Genomic DNA, 17994 nt, shown 5'->3' with positions numbered 1-17994 from the left:
GGTCCACCAAAAAGACGGTTTCTCTCCCATTCTGTATTTTCTTTCCTTCTAGGGAAGGGATACATTCATAGGGACTTGAATCTGTTTCTTCTTATGCATGTAAAATAACCATAATCATCTTGATTTTCTGTCATTAAACATAAAGTCATTTTTCACACATTCAGAATATTCATAATAATACTTCCTTCACACCAGTGATAATACATTGCACACACGTACAGCAGGAAACAAAAACACCCGGTCAGGTGGCTGAACTCAGAAAACCAACATGGCAAATGCTGAGGTCGCAGTCAATGTAACCTGGAGCTGTGTTGGAATGTTTTAAAGCTTCTAGCCAACACTATCAAAAGCCTTCCAGATAAAAGCATCTTGAACCAGGGCCATTCAATGAAGGATGAGGAAGTGCTCCAGGTTTCTCTGCTTATCCGAGTAACAGTTGCACGAAGTCAAAACATAGTCATGCCTTTTACAGAAAACTCAACCAGTTGATCAACATATATTTATAGGATGTCCCAGATCCTTCCTTGTCTTGTAGAATGCTTGCTTGCTTGCCTTTTTGTTTGTTTATTAAATTTATACCCTGCCCATTAGCCAGGATGACTCTCTGGGCAGCCTCCATGTTTCCACGATGAAGTGCTGATGTCAAGCATCTCATATTAATCCATTCAGCTACTTGGTAGAAGAAATTGCTTCTGTTTTCCGCCACAACAGATTTTTCAGTTTGTGCATCATCCAACATTCGTTCTTTTCTCAAAACATTTTTCTGTCACCCAAGTAGAATACCATGAAAGTTAAGGCTCATATGGCATTTCAACAGTCTTGCCCGGAAGGCACTCCAGAAGGACAACATGTGATAAAGCCAGAATCCAGTTTCAACTACATAAGGCTTTTTTAAGCGTGTCTAAGCAGACATACACCAAGTCCAGTCTTAAAAATGCTAGTGTACAGTCTAATAAAAATGATTAAAGTTTTAGGAGGGAAATCAAAACACCAGCATTTTCTTTGTAAAAGTAAACAGCCAAATGTGTAATAGTGATCTTTTTTTCTTTGTACTTCCTTGGTTGTCCACATCTTTCGGAAATCACTGCTGTTCACCATCTGTAGTCTCTGTTTGTTCTGATGGGTTAATCTCGGGATCTGAGATGGGCATTTTCCTGTGACTTCGGACAGTGTGAGCATTCAGCATTTCCAAAAGCAGATCGTAGACTGGTACAACGTTCTTACACTTCATGCTAAGCAGGTGCTCCATCCCTTTGTTACTGTGGGGAAAAACAGATTGGTCAAAAGAAGGCTTGGGATTCAAGACGGTGTTATTCCGAGAGGTTCTGAAGCACATGGCAGGCACCCGGTGGCAGTGCTGCAAAACACGATGCATATGCATTGCTTCGGGCCTTCCAAGTACCCAAGAGCCCCGAGGGCAGCATCCCGAACACCTCTGGGGTAACATCCAATGGGATGCCCATCCATGCCAATAACGCTCCGAGGGCAAGATCCACCTCTTGCACAGCAGAGGTTCAGCAGAGCTGGAAGAAGCCAGGAGTGAGTGGAAACGCTTCCGAAATATTTCTGGAATAGGGAAGATAAGCCGAGCTTACATAAGTGAGCTCCACCAAGTGTTTCTGTCCTGATCCAGAAACAAGCATTTTGGGGAATTCCTCTTTTATTATTATTAATACCCCCAAGTCACTGCAATATAAAGAAGATCACCAAGGAGTTATAAATAAAATACAAGGTAGGCAGAATTAAGCATACATCACTAAAAATGAGAGTAAATTCCTGAGTTTCAACCTAAATGTAACATTCCACAGAACTGGTTTCCAAGTTCGGTTTTTGCAATCTTGTTAATCAAACTAAGAGCAAAACATACAAAGATAAATTAACATTAGCAGTCGAGTAAGGAAGAATAAGGTGATCAAATGCACAGTGATGCTTCTGGCACAGATGCAGGATCACATTTTTTAATGCTTCCCTGCATGAAACAGAAAATCAATTAGCACAGAACATTGGCATAGAAATTTCCCCTTTAATGTGATAATTCGCTGCTTGTAAGGATTTTTATTTTGCAGGAATTCTCCTACATGGTACAGTTCATCCTATCTCCCTGAAATTCTGCTTTCTCATTCTGCTATATGTGTAGGGTGTGGTATGACAAGCTGCTTTTGTCCATTTTCAAACAAGAGATTTAAATTGCTTTTGAGCCCTTCTTAAGCTATTTAAGAATTAATGCATTCTTCTACAATAGACAGACTGAAGGAGTATTTGTAATAAAAAGGAACTTTTTGGCCAATGTAGGTGTTTTTACATTCACATGACAAGCTTGACTGAAGAGCTGCCCTTAATATTTTCACAACACTGCAGGTCAGTTCATAGTTTCAAACAATGTTTCCCTTTGCTTCCAATAAGCCAGGAATGAAGTTAATGGAAAGCGGGTCTTTTGGTTTTTTATTTTTTTTTTTAAAAGCCAAAAGCCAGGCTGTTCCATTTCTTATCTTCACTGATAGAAAAATCAATATTCCTTAGGTCATTCTAACATAACGACCCAATCTTTTTAATGTGTAGTTTTAAAAAGGAACAATAAATTGTCCAGTGCTGGGTCAACATGTTAACACTATTACTGGGTGGACTTTCATTGCCAAAGAAAAAATAATTGCCGAGGAAGGGTCATGAAGAGGATTAAAAAAAATCAGAGAAAGCTAATCTGCTAAAACGAATCTACCTTTTCCCAGAAGAATTCCATTTAGCAGTAATAATGGGTGCTCTTTTTCCATTTCGTTTGGAAAGGCTAGCAATGAAAGGAGTGCCTCTGAAGCCAGCAATTGCAGAAAACGTAAGAACTGCCTTTCTGGTTGAGAACAGCAAAGCCCTTCTAATCCAGTACTGTATTTCCAGCAGGATTCGCCCACTCGAGCTCAGTGAAACAGATCAGAATCAGCATCTTCCGGGTCATTTGCCAAGGTCCTGCCATCCCAGGTGCAAGGCTCCTAGACAACCTTCTCAGCAGCAGCACCTCTGGTTACGGAGTGTCTTTTTCAGAAGTCCACCTGACCGCAGCACCGCTGCCATTTTAGAGCCAGACTCCTCGTGTGGATTTCATTCAGACATCTTAATAGGTCTGGCTGTTGTTGCTGTAGCTTAATGCAGCAGGGTTTTGTCCGTTTTAAAGGTCGGTCTCTTTTTTCTTTAGTGTTCCGTAGCAGAATCAGAGGCGTGTTATTTCACAGCAGGGAGAGAGTGCTCTTCACGACCACGGATGGACCTGTTCTCCCACCATACCTGCTGCACATTCATCTCATCCATCATTGCTACAATGGATTCCTTTTCAAAATGGATGGACCTCTATCTGAATCACCACCCTATTCCAGAAATTGTAATCAGGCAGCCTTCCCCAACCTGGTGCTCTGCAGACATGTAGGACTCCAAAAACTGGACTAGATGGAAGAACTATTCGGTGGATCCAAAATGGTGTCCTGCAGCAGCAGGGGGTTGGACGCGATGGCCTTCATGGCCCCTTCCAACTCTATTTTTCTATGATTCTATGATTCACAGCTTTCCCAGGCAGTGATGGCACTGCTGGCTGGGGAAAGAAGTTGAAAGCCAACATCTGCAGGATACTAGTTTGAGAAAAGATTTCCTCTCTACATGCACATGAATTTTGCATTCATTACTGTAGATAAACACACTTAGCGATACCTGTTTTAAAATAGGTCAATCTACAGCCTGGTCTCTGTATTAGGGCCTGGGGAGGACTGCAAGCAGGTGAACTCACCTGGACAGCGCAGCTGCTCCTCAGCCAGCTGTCCAGGTGCTGAATATTAATGGGCAACGTCACAGCCCTGCAGCTCTGCTTAGCGAGATCTTTCAACCAGCCCTGGCCAGGGAACCCTCCCAGAAAGGGCTGTAAAGGAGGACATGTGGCCAACAGGTGGCAATCAGGGATCAAAGATCCAGAATGGTCCCAGCGTGAATTGCACAATTTGCGTGCTTTCCCCAGCAGCAGCATGTGTGTCTGAGCAGCTGTGTTTATTGCAGACCATTCTGTGAATGCAAGAGCAGCACCTTCTCAAGTCTCCTCTGCATGGAATGCCCTCATCATAAACGCCGGTAAATATCCGTAACCACAGAAGCCTAGAAATGTGGGAAGCAAATGCTTGCATTGGTTCCTATCAACGGAAACACGACTGGTGATTTCCAGCAACCCTAAAGTCAGTCCGCACACAATGCAAAGGTTCAGCCAGGCCTGTGCTTCCTGGGAGGGACCAGAAGGTGGGTAAGGGCTTCTGGCCTGGGGTGTGAGAGCCTGAGAGGGCTCTGTGGAAAAGTATCTTCTTCGAATTAAGCTCAAGAGTTTGCTTATAAAACAGAGTGTCTGGTTCTGTAAGGAACAACCCCCCCAACGGTGAAATATGGTGGCAGCGGTGACTAACCCTAAACAGAAGAGCAAACTGTGAGTTGGCAGAAGATGAAGAAAAAGGTGAGGGGGTGAGTAAGAAAGCGAGTGTGACGTGGAGGGTTCGAACCTACCGAGCATATTAAACCTGCATGTTCGTAACTTAGCCCAGGCTTGGGAAACTAACCTGGAAAGAGGACTTTAGTCTTCATGTGGACATTGCAATGGCAGATAAAATGGTGTCTCTGAAAAGGAAAATTTCTCTATCTGATTGGAGAAGGGGAGAGAAATAAGTGTGATTCTGTGTGTCAACATTCCTTAAGCACAGTGTACTTTGGCTACAAAATTAGGTTGTTTTGATGCCCACTGCAACAGAAGGAAGGAAGGAAGGAAGGAAGGAAGGAAGGAAGGAAGGAAGGAAGGAAGGAAGGGCATTTTTGTGTAGAACCAAGCAATAGAGGAAGGCATTACTGAAGACTGCACCGCTTTAAAGATGTTAGGTGCCAATTGTAATTTTGGAGATATTGAAGGCCTCTTAATAAGGACCAGATCCTGGGCAGGATGCCGGGCACTTGAATATGAGAGAATTTGTGGAGGGAAGCAGAATTGACCCTAGAGAAGCGTTGGGAGGTTTCCAGGGCAGCTGAATTGTTCAAAGAGCTCTGGAAGGGCAGACAGTAGAACCCATTCATGTAGTACAGGAGACAGAGAGAAAAAGCCTGGATGTAAAGTTACACTGAAGACCAGAGAACAATGCAATGCATCTGGAGAGGGAGGGGCCTTCAAGACAATATTATTATTATATTTTTATTATAATAACAATAGGAGTTTCCAAGATTACCGAAAGAAATGTCACAATTATGACAAACTTAATCAACATGCATCCAAATGTTTATCAGAACAGAAAAGTCCAAAGCTATTGCGCACGCTTTAAATATGGAGCATAACAGTGACTTTGAAGATTCTCTGTGAATTAAAGGCAGTGAACGTGCTCCAGGAAAAGCCAAAATAACAAAATAAACAACTATATGCAGTCATGTACCAGGGAAGGGGGATTGATGAGATTTAAATGAACTGTCACAAGCCACACTGGGGCTTTCCTAACGCCCTTGTGTGTGTGTGATTTTTATTTTAAAAAATGCCTGGCTTGAAAAAGGATCCCTCAAGTTTGGATTGATTCCATAAAGGAAGCCACAGCTGTGAGTTCACCAGAGCTGGGCAGGGCTGGGAAGCACTGGACATTCTGGAAGTCCTCCATCCACTGGGTCACTATGAGTCAGCAGCAACAATACAGCACGAAACAGCACCAGTGTGGTTGCCAACACGCTATACATAGAGCGATTCTATTTAAAACTTCATCTTTCCAGACTTTTTTGGAATACCAGAGGAGCAATGCTGAAACACACAAAGCAGTTAAGTATTTCACAATGGGTTTAGTCCAGTGTTCTGTGGGAAACCCAAATGTAGAACATGACTAAGGTAGTTTTTCATGATTTGTCACTGCATGACCATGAAAAACCAGAGGACAGATAGGTGCCCCGAGCATCTTTCTTTCTTTTGCATATTTGCATCTTGCTTTTTTCCTGCAAGAAACTCAAACCTGCTTATACAACCTTCCTCTCCATTTTATCCTCAAAACAACCCTGTGAGGTAGGTTAGGCTGAGAGTCTGGGACTCGCCCAAAGCCACCCAGTGACCTTCATGGCCAAGTGGGACTAGAAGCTGGATCTTCCGGGTCTCAGAGGCACTCAAACCACCACACCACACTGGCTCTCGTAATGCAACTCCATGTTGTGACATGCTGCCAAGTTGTCTCTGACTTCTGGCAACCCTATGAAGGCGCACCCTCCAAAATGCCCCGTCCTTGACGGCCTGCTCAGCTCTTGTCAATTCAAGGCTGTGGCTTCCTGGATGGAGTCCATCCTTCTGCTATTTGGTCTTCCTCTTCTTCTCCTACCTTTGACTTTCCCTAGTGTGATGGTCTTCCCCAGGAGTCTTGCCTTCCCAGGATATGTCCCAAGTAGGACAGCCTCGGTTCCATCAGTTTTATTATTTATTTATTTAAACCATTTCTATGCCGCCCCATTCGCAAAAAGCCTCGGGGCGGCTTACAACAACAATAATTAGACTTAAATTTACTTCCAGGGCAAAGCCTGGCTCGATTGGCTCTAGGACCACTGGTTGGTCTTTCTGCCTGTCCAGGGTATTTGCAAAGCTCCCCTCCCGTGCCACGTTCCAAAGGCTTGGACTCCACTGTCACCCAGCCAGATGGCCCACTGCTCCTCCCATTCTTCCCTGCTTGTGCACAAGAAACTCTAGGACCAGTCACTTCCGAGAAAGCACGTCACAGAGGGAAACACAACTCTCTTGTCTCTCAAATGACAAATCTACTTTGATTGCAGAAGTGCGCCCTCTCCGTGCTAGAGAAGGCCTGCGACAGACACACCCTGTTCAGAATGCGTCCCATTCTGCTTTCGTGCCGCTTCCGATTGGTTCCAGGAAATCTCACAAGAACCAGAAAGCAGGTGCTGGGGATACATCTGGATCAGTATCTACACTTGCGTCTCAAGAGCTTTCCTTTTGGTAACAGGGTTGCAGCTTGGAGGCAGAGGAAAATGTACCTCCCAAGGAAAGTTACCTCCCACCCACATGCCTGGGCCTGGAACAGGTTCATGTGGTCTGGACGAAAGTGAAAACAAGTTTTCCATGTCCTCCTCCTGCATGCAAAGGATGAGAATTCCCAGGCATTAAGATCAGTCAACTGTGTGGGCAAACAAGAGTGGCCTGCTGTGGAGAGCAAGGGGTGGTTTATACCTCGTGTTCCTCTGTCCACGATTACAGCATCAGTGGTTGCCTGCCTGTGTGAATCACTGGAGTGCAAGCACCACCGCCACATCCAGTTACATCCCCTCAAGGCAGGCGCACAGCATATTCAGCCCCCACTGAATGGGAAGCTCACCCAGAGCAGGCACATCCCACACCACAGGTGAAATTTGCGTTTCCCTTAGTCTCTTTTCCAACCTGCCTATGCATATGGCCGTTCACTTTATGTGGGATCTAGGGGCTGGAGACTGGACTTCCAAGATGGCGTGAGAAAGCTGGATGCATCTGCAATCAATACATGCAAATCCCTGGGAAATATTGCACGAGCAAACAGGAAAACAGAAACAGATGTTTAAAGCAACTGCGGGAAGAGGTCTGCTGAATGTTCTTGCTAGACATTTGCAAAAGCTAACAGGGTTTTAAGTGGGAATCTGGAACCCCATCTAGAACGGTCTTACCTTGCATGTCGGACATGAGAAAGCAGCATCAGCAAATTCGCCAAGCGAGTTGTCTGTTGCGGCAAAGGGATGCCGCTCTTTGCAATGACCCAGACCAAGGCATCCGTCACACAGTTGAGGAGGCGGCTGAGCTTCTTGTGGCTGTCGGGTTCTTCTGCAGCTGAAGAGAGTGGGAACATGCCTAGGATGAAGAGGACACCAAGAATGAGTTGTTACTGCGTATTAGGGAGACACTGAGCTCAAGGGACTTAGGAAGCTGAGTGGGACCATCGCTCTTTGAGCCCAGTCACGTCAACACGGAGAGCAGCAGCAGCCCCAGCCCTGCCTGTACATAGCAGAGCCGGGAAGTGGGACCTGTCATCTGCAAAGCAGGAACGCTGCCACAGAGCTACAGCCAGGGCCAGGGTGTGGAAGCCCCTTCCCCTCCATGAGCCTGCCAGTTCACCAGCACTGTCCTTGGTTGCTGTGACTCTTCTGCCTCATCATCCCTACCCTGGTTGGTTGCCAGACAGGCAGGCAGATGGACGGATGGAGAGGGAGCAAGCAGGTAGAGGAGCCTACTATTCCTTCTCACTGCTGTTATCTTAGCCAGGTCAAGGGGCAGGTGAACCCACAGGTTGTAGGGCTCATATCAGTGGTCCTCTGGCCAGGCTGCAGTCCCTTGGGATTTAGCCAGCTATGGCTGGGTTCAGACAACACAACATCCCGCACTCAAGGGTTCAGCGTGGGTCGAATGTGAGCTGTCATTGAACCATGGCTGTTGTTGAAACGTGGGTTATTGTGTTGGCTTCACCAACAAGCCATGGTTTGTCAACCATGAACAACCTATGAGGAGAACCCATGGTTTGTTGTTGGGTTGTGGACTTTGCACTGTCATGATTTATTATCTTAGCTGGGTTCAGAAAACAAGGTATCCCAAATTTCAGCTTGGCTATCAACCACTGGATATCAACAACAACCCCTCTTTCAGTCATTAGAACCAGTCAATATCATTCTGCCTGAACCCAGTCTGTGCTAATTCTTGACACTGGCTCTGGCTATAGTTCTTCCTTTGCTGTAATGCAGGCCAGGAAGGGGAACTCATCATGGAGTTGCCGTTTGCATCAGCAATGCCATGTTTTTCAAAGGAAGTATAAAAAGGAACCACAGCAAGTTCCTTAAAATGCACCACTTCTTTGCATTTTAGAGTTTCTCTACCCAAGCTGTTTAATGCACTGCTTACTGAGGCTTCATCTTCCATTTCCTTTGCTGGAGGAAGAGCGGGTCCTTTGCACATTTTTCCCTGGCGTTTTCCTTTCCATTTTTCTGAATGTTCTCTTACAGAACCACAAGGTGGCGCTGCAGCATAAATCAGGTGCAAAACCATGCAGGCTTTTTGTGGCTGTTCCTAACAGGACGGGAAATAAAAGCTGACTTTTGTAGCTCTAAAAAAAAGCTGTAAAAGGCCAGAAAAATGGGAGATGCTCCGGAGGGTGGCAACTTTGTGTAATGGACCCACAACGATCTGATGATTTCTGCACAGCAAGCTGCTCTTTGGCAGAGGAGCAGGCCAGGCAAGGGTTTTTTCCCAGTAGTTGGCAACTCTAGCATGACCTTTGCAAGGTGAAACATGAGAACTAGTAATGGAGGTCAGAAACACTGGCAAAGAGTGTGGTCTGAACAGCTGCAGTATAGTCAAGGGTTCTGCTCAGCGGAGGCCGGAGTAGGAAGGCAGACTGGCAGTTCGCAGGGCAGGGAAACTGAGATGGGCCCGGATGAAATGTTTGGCGTGTTCAGCTGCTCTGAGGTCACAAAGCCCTATTAGCATTATTGATGGTGTGGTGGAAAGACCTTGAAGGCATGGATGGGTACTCAGTGAGACACAGCTATGCACCTGCCAGACAAGTCAATCTGTCTGTACAGTCTCAGACGTGCTCCATAAAGAAAAAAACTACCTTAGATGTTTGCAAAGTTGTTATTGCTCCTAGTGCCACCCACCTCCTCCAAAGGCACGAGATCTCTGCATTTTGGGAGAGACATCCTCCTCTCTGCAGGGGCACAAGGACTGAATGTGATTCCCAGGAACCTCTGGCGAGGCTCTTCCAGCAGTCAGTGGGGCAGAATGCAAAAGCCATGGGGCTGGAACACCAGCAGATTAACTCTTTGATGCCCCCGCTAAGCCTTATAAGAGGCATTTTAGAATGCGGGTGGGGAAATTGGGCACCACCAATGCAAAATGGGCCAGGGCCAAGGAAAGCAGCCATATTCCTCCAGGGAAGCCCCAAAAGCCCGACTTGGTTCCCAGGCCTGAGCTTCTGCACCCCGGGGTTACTGCTTGCCACATGATGCTTCCGTGTAGGTTAAAGGCGTGCAGGCAGTACATTACAGCACTACTTGTATGCAATGCAGAGCAGAACACGCATGCACCTAACAGACAGGAAAGACAGAGACCTGGAGAAGGCCGCTGAAACTTATAGAATCACCACTCCAGGACAGCGTCCTCCAGAATTTCCCCAGATGAAAAACAGGGCAAAATGAAAGGCAGGGACTAAACAGGGAAAGGTGCAGAAATGCAGAACTATCCCAGAATGCACTTGCTGTTCTTCTAGGCTGCAGATGCAAATGAGCATTTGCGCTTTTGGGAACCATTTCAGCAGCTACACAGCCTCTGGGGAGTTCATGGGCAGTGTCTCTGCACCTTCAACAGGCAGAATTCAACAGGTGAAGGCTTCCCATTGCCAATGGTGCTGCCTTCACGCAGCTGATGTAACTAAATCACAACCTCATTTATGGATAATGCTGATGAGTCTACTGCCCCCCATTTAATGCAGACACAACTTGGAACTGGATGGCCAAACTATAGCAGCTTACTTAGCAGTTACAAAGTTCTGTATATTTGTTGAGAGCTGCAAAAGCATAACAAAATAAAAACCATGTAGTGTATAAAAAGCAAAAACTTCCTGAGCCTGAACATTTGCATAAATGGGCATTTAGGAAGCGCCTTACTCCATATATTCCTGCTTGTTGTCCAAGATCATCAACTGTGCTCTCCTACGAGTTCCTCTTCCCAAGGAGGTTAAGGAGGAGGTGGCAATTTTCTGTGGTGGCACCCCAGCTGTAGAATACTCAACCACCTGAGATTCACCAGGTGCCCACCTTGTTGAGTTTCAGGCACCTGGCAAAAACTTTTCTTTTCTGGCACACCAATGGCACCATCTAAACTATTCATATCAATGGCAGTGGTTTTACTTACATTGATTTATATTTTATTTTTATTTAATTATGTGTACTGTGATTTTATCCTGCTTATTTATTATATTTAATTGAATCATTGTATCCATTTTTAAATTACAATAGCCGCCTAGACAGCATGATGCTAACAGGAGGCTTTCAAACAACTCTGACAAACAAACAAATAAAATTTATCCACTGATATTGAGTGTATTTGCCAGCACTCTTCCTTGTCCTCATTGGCATCTACACTCAGCCAAATCTGACTGACCATGAGAACATCCCGTCGGCCCTGATCCTTGTTTGTGCAGATGCCCCTGTGTGACCAGTGGAGGAGCAACCAGGGAAAGCCCACTTCCAGAAGGCTTGGCATGTCTTCACCTCCAGGGACTCGCCTGCCAGGTCAGAGTGTCCCTGACATACCGGAGCCTGTGCCAGGGCTCGGTCCTGCTGAAGCAGGCTCCCAACCCTCCCCTGGCTTCCGTGGATGCCTGGATCTATTTCTCCAAACATTAGTGCCCTCCTTAAAACTAGATACCAGCGAGTATTCGGAATCTCGTCTCAGAGGAAGTTAGGGATTGCCTGATTTTTTCCCCCCAATGCTGGAAAAACCTAGGTCATCCGAGGTGCAGAAAAACTATTTCCTTGTCTCTCCTATCCTCTTTTGAGGAGAGGTAATGAGGCTAAGGCCCACTGCAGTTTTGTACTGAGGGAAACCCCCTGCAGGGGTGAAATTTGGCTTTGGGGGAGTAGGACCACCCCCAGGCACAACTTTCATTCCTGCAGAATTGCCCCCTCGCCCCGTATCTAAGTCATTGAGTGAAGCTCCTCCATTAGCTTGCACAGGGCAGGGGAAAGGGGAAATGAAACCTTGCAGAAAGACGTTGGCGATGCATCCTTAGCTCACATTTCAACCCAGCCGGAGAAGAATTTAAGTGCTTCTATCCTTCCTCATGCATCACCTCTGAGATGTCAATTAAAGGCTCAGGAACAATCCTTGCAAAGCCTCATCCAGCTTTGTGGGAACTATGTTTTAGTGACATATAGCAAATCAGTTAAGAGAATGCCTTTATCCATTGAAACACCTATATTTCAAACATTCATTGACAAGAGAATGAATATTTGAAGCTTAACATAACATGCCCCATTCAGAATTCTACAGCAGCTACAAACTGACAAGAAACTAGAATGAAGAAAATAACATAGCCACAATCCAGACAGAGTTAAAGCAATTTTCAAGTACCTAAAGGGCTGTCAATGTGAAGAGAGCTGCAAACAATTTCATCCAAGACTGTAAGGCATGAAACAACATGCTTCAAGTTAAAAGAAGTCAGATTTCGTGAACATCGGGAAAGACTTGACAATGCAACCAATGGCCTAGGGAGGAGGTGGAATATCTTGTCGCTGGAGCGATCCAAGCAGAGACTGGTCATCCGTCAGTCAAGGATGCAAGGAACTGGTTACCTGCCCTGAGCATGGGGTCAGAATCAATTATCTAAATGCCCCTCATGATTTGGAAGTAATGCTTCTTTTAATACATCCCAAAATAGCATTTGTCCTTTTTGCAGATGCATTGCGTTGTTGGCTTCTATTTATCCTATTGTCCACAATCACACCAAGGTCCTTTTCTTTTTCAGTTCTGTTGAGCCACGTATTCCCCATCTTGTATTGATGCCTTTGGTTTCTTTTTCCTTGGTGGAGGGCTTGGCATGTGTCCCTAATGATTCTCATTCTGTTGCTTTCAGCAGTGTATTCTCAAAGCTTTCCTCCAGCCCCATGTTTTGAACCATGTTTGAGATAAAGGAGAATAAAAGTCTTGAGAAGTAGTAGTTCCCCTATACTCTTCAGTAGTCAGACCTCATCTGGAATACCAAGATTTAAGAAAGATGCAGGTAAATTAGAAAGGATCCAGAGAAGGGCAACAAAGATGATCCATGATTTGGAAACACTGCCCTGTAAGAGAACTGGGCATGTTCAGCCTTGAGAGGAGAAGACTCGGGGGGGACATGAGATTCCTCTATAAGGACCTCAAAGGCTGTCACAAAGGGGAAGGTCAAGATCTCTTCTTGCTGATGCCGGAGTGTAGGACACGGAATAATCAAGTCAAGTTGTGTCAACCCAGATTCAGGCTGGACTTCAGGAAGAGCTTCCTCACTGTCAGAGCAATACGGCAGTGGAACCAGCTGCCCAGAGAGGTGGTGGGCTCTCCCACACTGGAGACAGTCAAGAAGAAACTGGACAGCCATCTGAATGGGATGGTATAACGTGGTTGGACCCAATGGCCTTCATGGCCCCTTCCAACTCTACTATTCCATGACTGCAAGCATGCCCAGAGCCTCTTTGTAAAGAAAAAAAATCTACCAATGGTAGGATCCCCTGCGTCCTTTCTTGTATAGGACATCCCCAGTTGCTACTTTCGGTTGAATGAAGGAGCACGGCTTTTTGTGGTCTTGTAGCTCTTTGGGCCACAGATGGGAGATGGGGCTGTTAACTGCTGGAATGGTTCCCCACAAAACAAATTCGTGGCACATGGAGCTAAGGATCCATGTTCAGCCCCAGTTCTCCTCTGAAATTGTAAGCCGCCCCGAGGCTTTTTGCGAATGGGGCGGCATAAAAATGGCTTAAATAAATAAATAAATAAATAAATTCTGCTTGCGCTTTGCCTCCCTTCATTCAACAAGGGTTGCCAACCTTTGAACTGGGCAGAGCAGGCCATGCAGTCCCTGCACCCCAGTGGAAGGAGAGGGCCAAACCCACCATGGGCCAGGCACAACTTAGCCTTCTCCAGAAAACACCTCTCTTCTTCCTCTTCTAGCACTTTTTCTAGTCTTGTTCAGCTCTATCCTAAATAATGTGCAGGCCACAGGGTCCCAGAATGGAGTTCCCGCCTTTCTTCCTACTTGGTGAAGATAGCAGGGGGCAGAACTATCTATGGCAAAGAGCTTGCCATGTTCTCCTGGATAAGTGCCAGGTCTTGCACTTGGGGCATAGGATTGGGCATCATAAGTACAGGTTAGGGGACAAGTGGCTGGAGAGCAGCACTTGTGAAAGGGACCTCGGGGTGCTGGTTGACTGCAGGCTAAACATGAGTCAGCCGTGTGATGCGGTGGTCAAGAGGGCGAACGCCACCCTTGGTTGCATAGCCAGAAGCGTGGCTTCTAAATTGAGAGAGCTATTACTGCCACTCTATATGATTCTGGTGCGCCCACAGCCAAAGTATTGCGTTCAATTCTGGGCCCCTCATTCCAAGAGGGATATAGCCAGGTTGGAATCAGTGCAGCAAAGGGCCACTAGGATGGTGGCTGGTTTGCAGGGGAAGCCATATGAGGAGAGCTGGGTCTTTTCAGCCTTGAGAAGAGCAGAGGGAACTTGTGGGGGACATATAGGTACGTGAGGGGGTGTCACACGGAGGTGGGTTGAGACCTGTTTTCCCCTGCAGAGGAAGGCAGGACACGTTTCAATGGAGCCAAGCTCAGGGAACCAAGGTTCAGTTTGGATGCCAGGAAGAACTTCCTGACAGTTAGGCCCCCGAGGGTGTGGAATGGGCTTCCACAGGAGGCGGTTGAAGCCCCAACAGTGAGGGTGTATAAGAATAGGCTGGACATGCACATGGTGGGCATGTCATGAGTGGAGCTGGCTAGAGCCAGGGGTCAGACCAGATGGCCTGGGAGGCCCCTTCTGACTCGTTCCGTTTCTATGTTTCTATAGTTCTCCCTCCCTACTCCACCCTTTAGGCAGCAAAGACGTTTCTTCCGGCAGTGTCCCTCCCTCTCCTCCTGCCTCCTCACAATCTGAAAGTGCCTTTTCTATTGCACTGTCATCCAGGATTAAGGGTTCCCGGTCCTGCATATACCATGCAGTGTGTAGAGATCTGGCTCAATGGAGCGTGGCTGCTACAGAAGTCCTGCCCAGAGGTAGATGCAAAATTCACGAAGGCTTTGCAAACAGGCCTGGGCAGGACAGGAGCTGAATTCCAGATATCCACTGAGAATTAACTGGTATAATTAATCAGTACAATTCTACACAGGTCTCCTTAGAATTAAGCCACTTTGAGTTCCATAGCGCCCACTCCCAGGTCACTAACAATAGGATTATGGATAGGATTGTGTTTCAGTGAATACATTGGCAAGGGAGCCCCAACTGTGCCTGATCTGGAGTAGCAAAATATTTTGAGATGGCTTAGCAGGGACAGGATGGACGAGGAAGCTCTTCTGTTCACCTCACACTCTCCACCTGGGAGTGTGAATTGAGTCCCAGAAGGGGGGAAGCAAGATAATAGGCAGCACCAACATCCGCACAAGTTCTTTTACCAGCCTGCCTTCTCCAAAACGTGCACTGGGCACTGCTTCCACTCCTGGAAACCACGGAAAGCTTCCACGTGTGGGCTGCTGTTTCTGTACAGGTGACTTTTGTTCTCTAGCCACTTTCTGCACTGAAGCAGTCACTCATTGTCCAACCCAGGGATGGTTCTGGTGCTCCCACGACGTCTTTCTCTATTCTGCTCACAAACCAGGCATAGGTCGGCTGGGTCAAAACTGAATTATCGACTTCCATGCATCTTCCACGGGAACCACAGTGCAGGGAAAGGTAGTTATTGACATCTGAGGATCAATATTAGCCTTTGTCAAAACAACTGCGGCCGGAGGCAAATAATAGCTTTTGAGGAGCGCTGAAATCAGGGGCAGACAAAATCTCCTCAGTCAGATATGACCTTCTAAATGGAATTACACTCCATTGAACTAAAGGCTGGAGAGATTCATGCTGCAGGCCAGCTGAGTGCGAATTTTGGTGATAGGATTACCTAAAGGTCATCTGAAAACAGGCTTACAACCTGCTCTGCACAAGTCTGGTTGAAAGTCAACAAACCCTTGAAGCTGCTCAACCGCTGAGCATACCTGGACAGCCAACCAAGAAGAAGCATGAGCTCACCTTGCCGGCTTTCTTCCCTGTTTGGGTGAACTGTGCTGCATTTCTATTCAGATTGGGGTAGCAATTTTTGTCTCTTCTTGGACCTCCCGTTCTTGATGATACATACGTGATCACCCTTTCAAGCCACCTTGTTCTTGCTTATTTGATTTCTGTAGCGCCCATTAACCGAGATGGTTCTTCTGCTGTGACACCCCCCCACCCCCCGGCAACAGTCTGCCAACAATATCACTCCTGCATGGATATTCCTCCCCACTGCCCTGGTCAGAGGTGTGTTCCTTCCACATACATACTCGCAGGGAACACCCACTAAATGTTTACAGCAATAGAGAATCAGTAGGTTGAATGACAGGGCTGGCTGGAAAGACACCTATAACCACAGGAAGAAGTATTTGATTCAGCCCCGATGGGCTGCACCTCCTGGAAGATCCAGGAAATGGCTGAGGGCAACACACACAGCTTCTGGCTTGAGGAGAGAGAGGCTACTAACTCTGAAAGAGCTCAGTGGAAAGGTTTGTTTAAATCAAAGTTTGGGAGACTGAGTGGGTTCATGCAACAATGCAGGCAACCCTGTGTGATCACCATGGTTTGCAGGTTTGTACTGTGATCTGCCTGACAGACAATCAAGTGGTTTCTAGGCTCACATGGTTTCCATTCTTCTCACTCAGTTCCCCCACTGTTGGCATGTGTCCCATCAGACACCATGACTGAAATTATTTCCCAAGGTGCATTGCTGCTTGCCTATGCTTCCTCCTTCTTCCTCATTGGTCTGGATAGGTCAGCACTGAGATTAGATAGCTAGAGTAGCTCCTGCGGTGGCCACTCTTCCCAGGGGACTCTGTGGTAGTCACTTACCAGGACCAAGGAAACCAGGATCCTAGGTTCAGACAATACAAGCCATCGTGATACAGGAAAGCATAAAACAAGACATGGTTCCTTATAATGGTTTCTAAAGACCAAACTTACCATGGTAAAATACCACAACTGGGTTCAGACAACATATTAACAATGGTCAAAACAACCATGGTTTGCCATGTTGTTTGTACCCAACCAGAGTGTGTATGAGTCTGTGGGGTGTAATATAGCTATTCGGAATAATAGTCATTAGTGCTCTTAAATCTGGGCTAGGGTGAAATGATGGATGGTGCTAGCCTCCCTGCTAGCCACTGAAATGGTGCCCTTATCTACCCCATGGCTCCTTTTATCTTTCTCACCTTTTTCACACTCTGCAGTTCTTGTTCCTAGGAGTTGTGAAATAGTGCTCTCTCAGATAATCTTAACACTCCACTCCTCCTAAAGGTGCTACATGGTTCACTAACATTAATCAACATTCCATGACGTCACAGCAACTTAGCCAATGGCTTGGGGGGATCTCCAGATGTGACCTGAGATGCAGATATTGTGATATCAATCATGCTTCCCGCTTTTCAGATGGAAATATGTGGGGGTTTTCAGTGGGGAGTACTCCCCAACTTTGGTGGAAAAAAATTACACTGGTTTAAACTTGGAGGTTTCAAAATGAAAAAGAATTGTCTTCATTGCCACTTATAAATTCTGTCTCCTTGTCAAGAAGATGTTCTATCCAAAAAATATTATCCATCTTGTCCATTAAAAGCAAAGAAACAGGGAAAGCAAAAAAGTTGGCAACCTACTTCATTTCTGCATGCATTGGCAAACAATAGGATGATTCAAACAAAAATGGAAGGTCTTTGCTCACTTTTCAGTTGTCCTCAAATGAAGGAGGCCAGCTAGCTTGGGGAAGGCCCCACCTCTCGTGTTGGGAAGGCAGTCCCTATTTTGTACTTCCTGGATGAGGCAGAACCTTCCCCAAGATCCCCGGGTGAATCCACACTTGTTGGAAGCTACTAGATCACCCTTTCAGCCTCGCAGCAACAACCCTATAAGACAGGTTGGGCTGAATGTCTGTGACTGGCCCAAAGTCACCCAGCGAACTTCTTGGCAGAGTGGGGACTGGAACCCAGATCTCATAAGTCCCAGTCCAACACTCAGGCTGCAGTACCGCACTGGCTCTTCCTGAAGAATCTGTCCCTGGGTGTCTTCCAGAACTCCTGGAGTAGCCCTCTCATCCCGTCTCCAGGATCCAGGGAGATGGACCTCCGCCAAGCCTCTGAGGAGTCACACAGCTATCCTCCCAACTACAGAAGAGGGGTAGTCATGCTGGACCAGGCT

At 46.5% G+C, this 17994-nt stretch overlaps 1 protein-coding gene across 1 annotated transcript in view; it reads right to left on the bottom strand.

The window, feature by feature from the left end:
* Nucleotides 1-943: 943 nt before the first annotated feature.
* Nucleotides 944-17994, bottom strand: part of ESR2 (estrogen receptor 2) — a 56276-nt gene continuing 39225 nt past the window's right edge. The window contains exons 7-8 of the mRNA XM_044436197.1: nt 7669-7849; nt 944-1259 (exon numbers count right to left, since the gene is read on the bottom strand). Of these exons, the coding sequence (XP_044292132.1) occupies nt 1082-1259; nt 7669-7849 (359 nt within the window). The 3' untranslated portion in view covers nt 944-1081. The remainder of the gene's footprint in view (nt 1260-7668; nt 7850-17994) is intronic.

The sequence above is a fragment of the Varanus komodoensis genome, unplaced genomic scaffold, assembly GCF_004798865.1.
Source record: "Varanus komodoensis strain SLA01 unplaced genomic scaffold, ASM479886v1 scaffold3, whole genome shotgun sequence".
NCBI lineage: Eukaryota > Metazoa > Chordata > Lepidosauria > Squamata > Varanidae > Varanus > Varanus komodoensis.
Note: the sequence above shows the minus strand (reverse complement) of the source record. Positions and strands in the feature narration are given on the sequence as shown.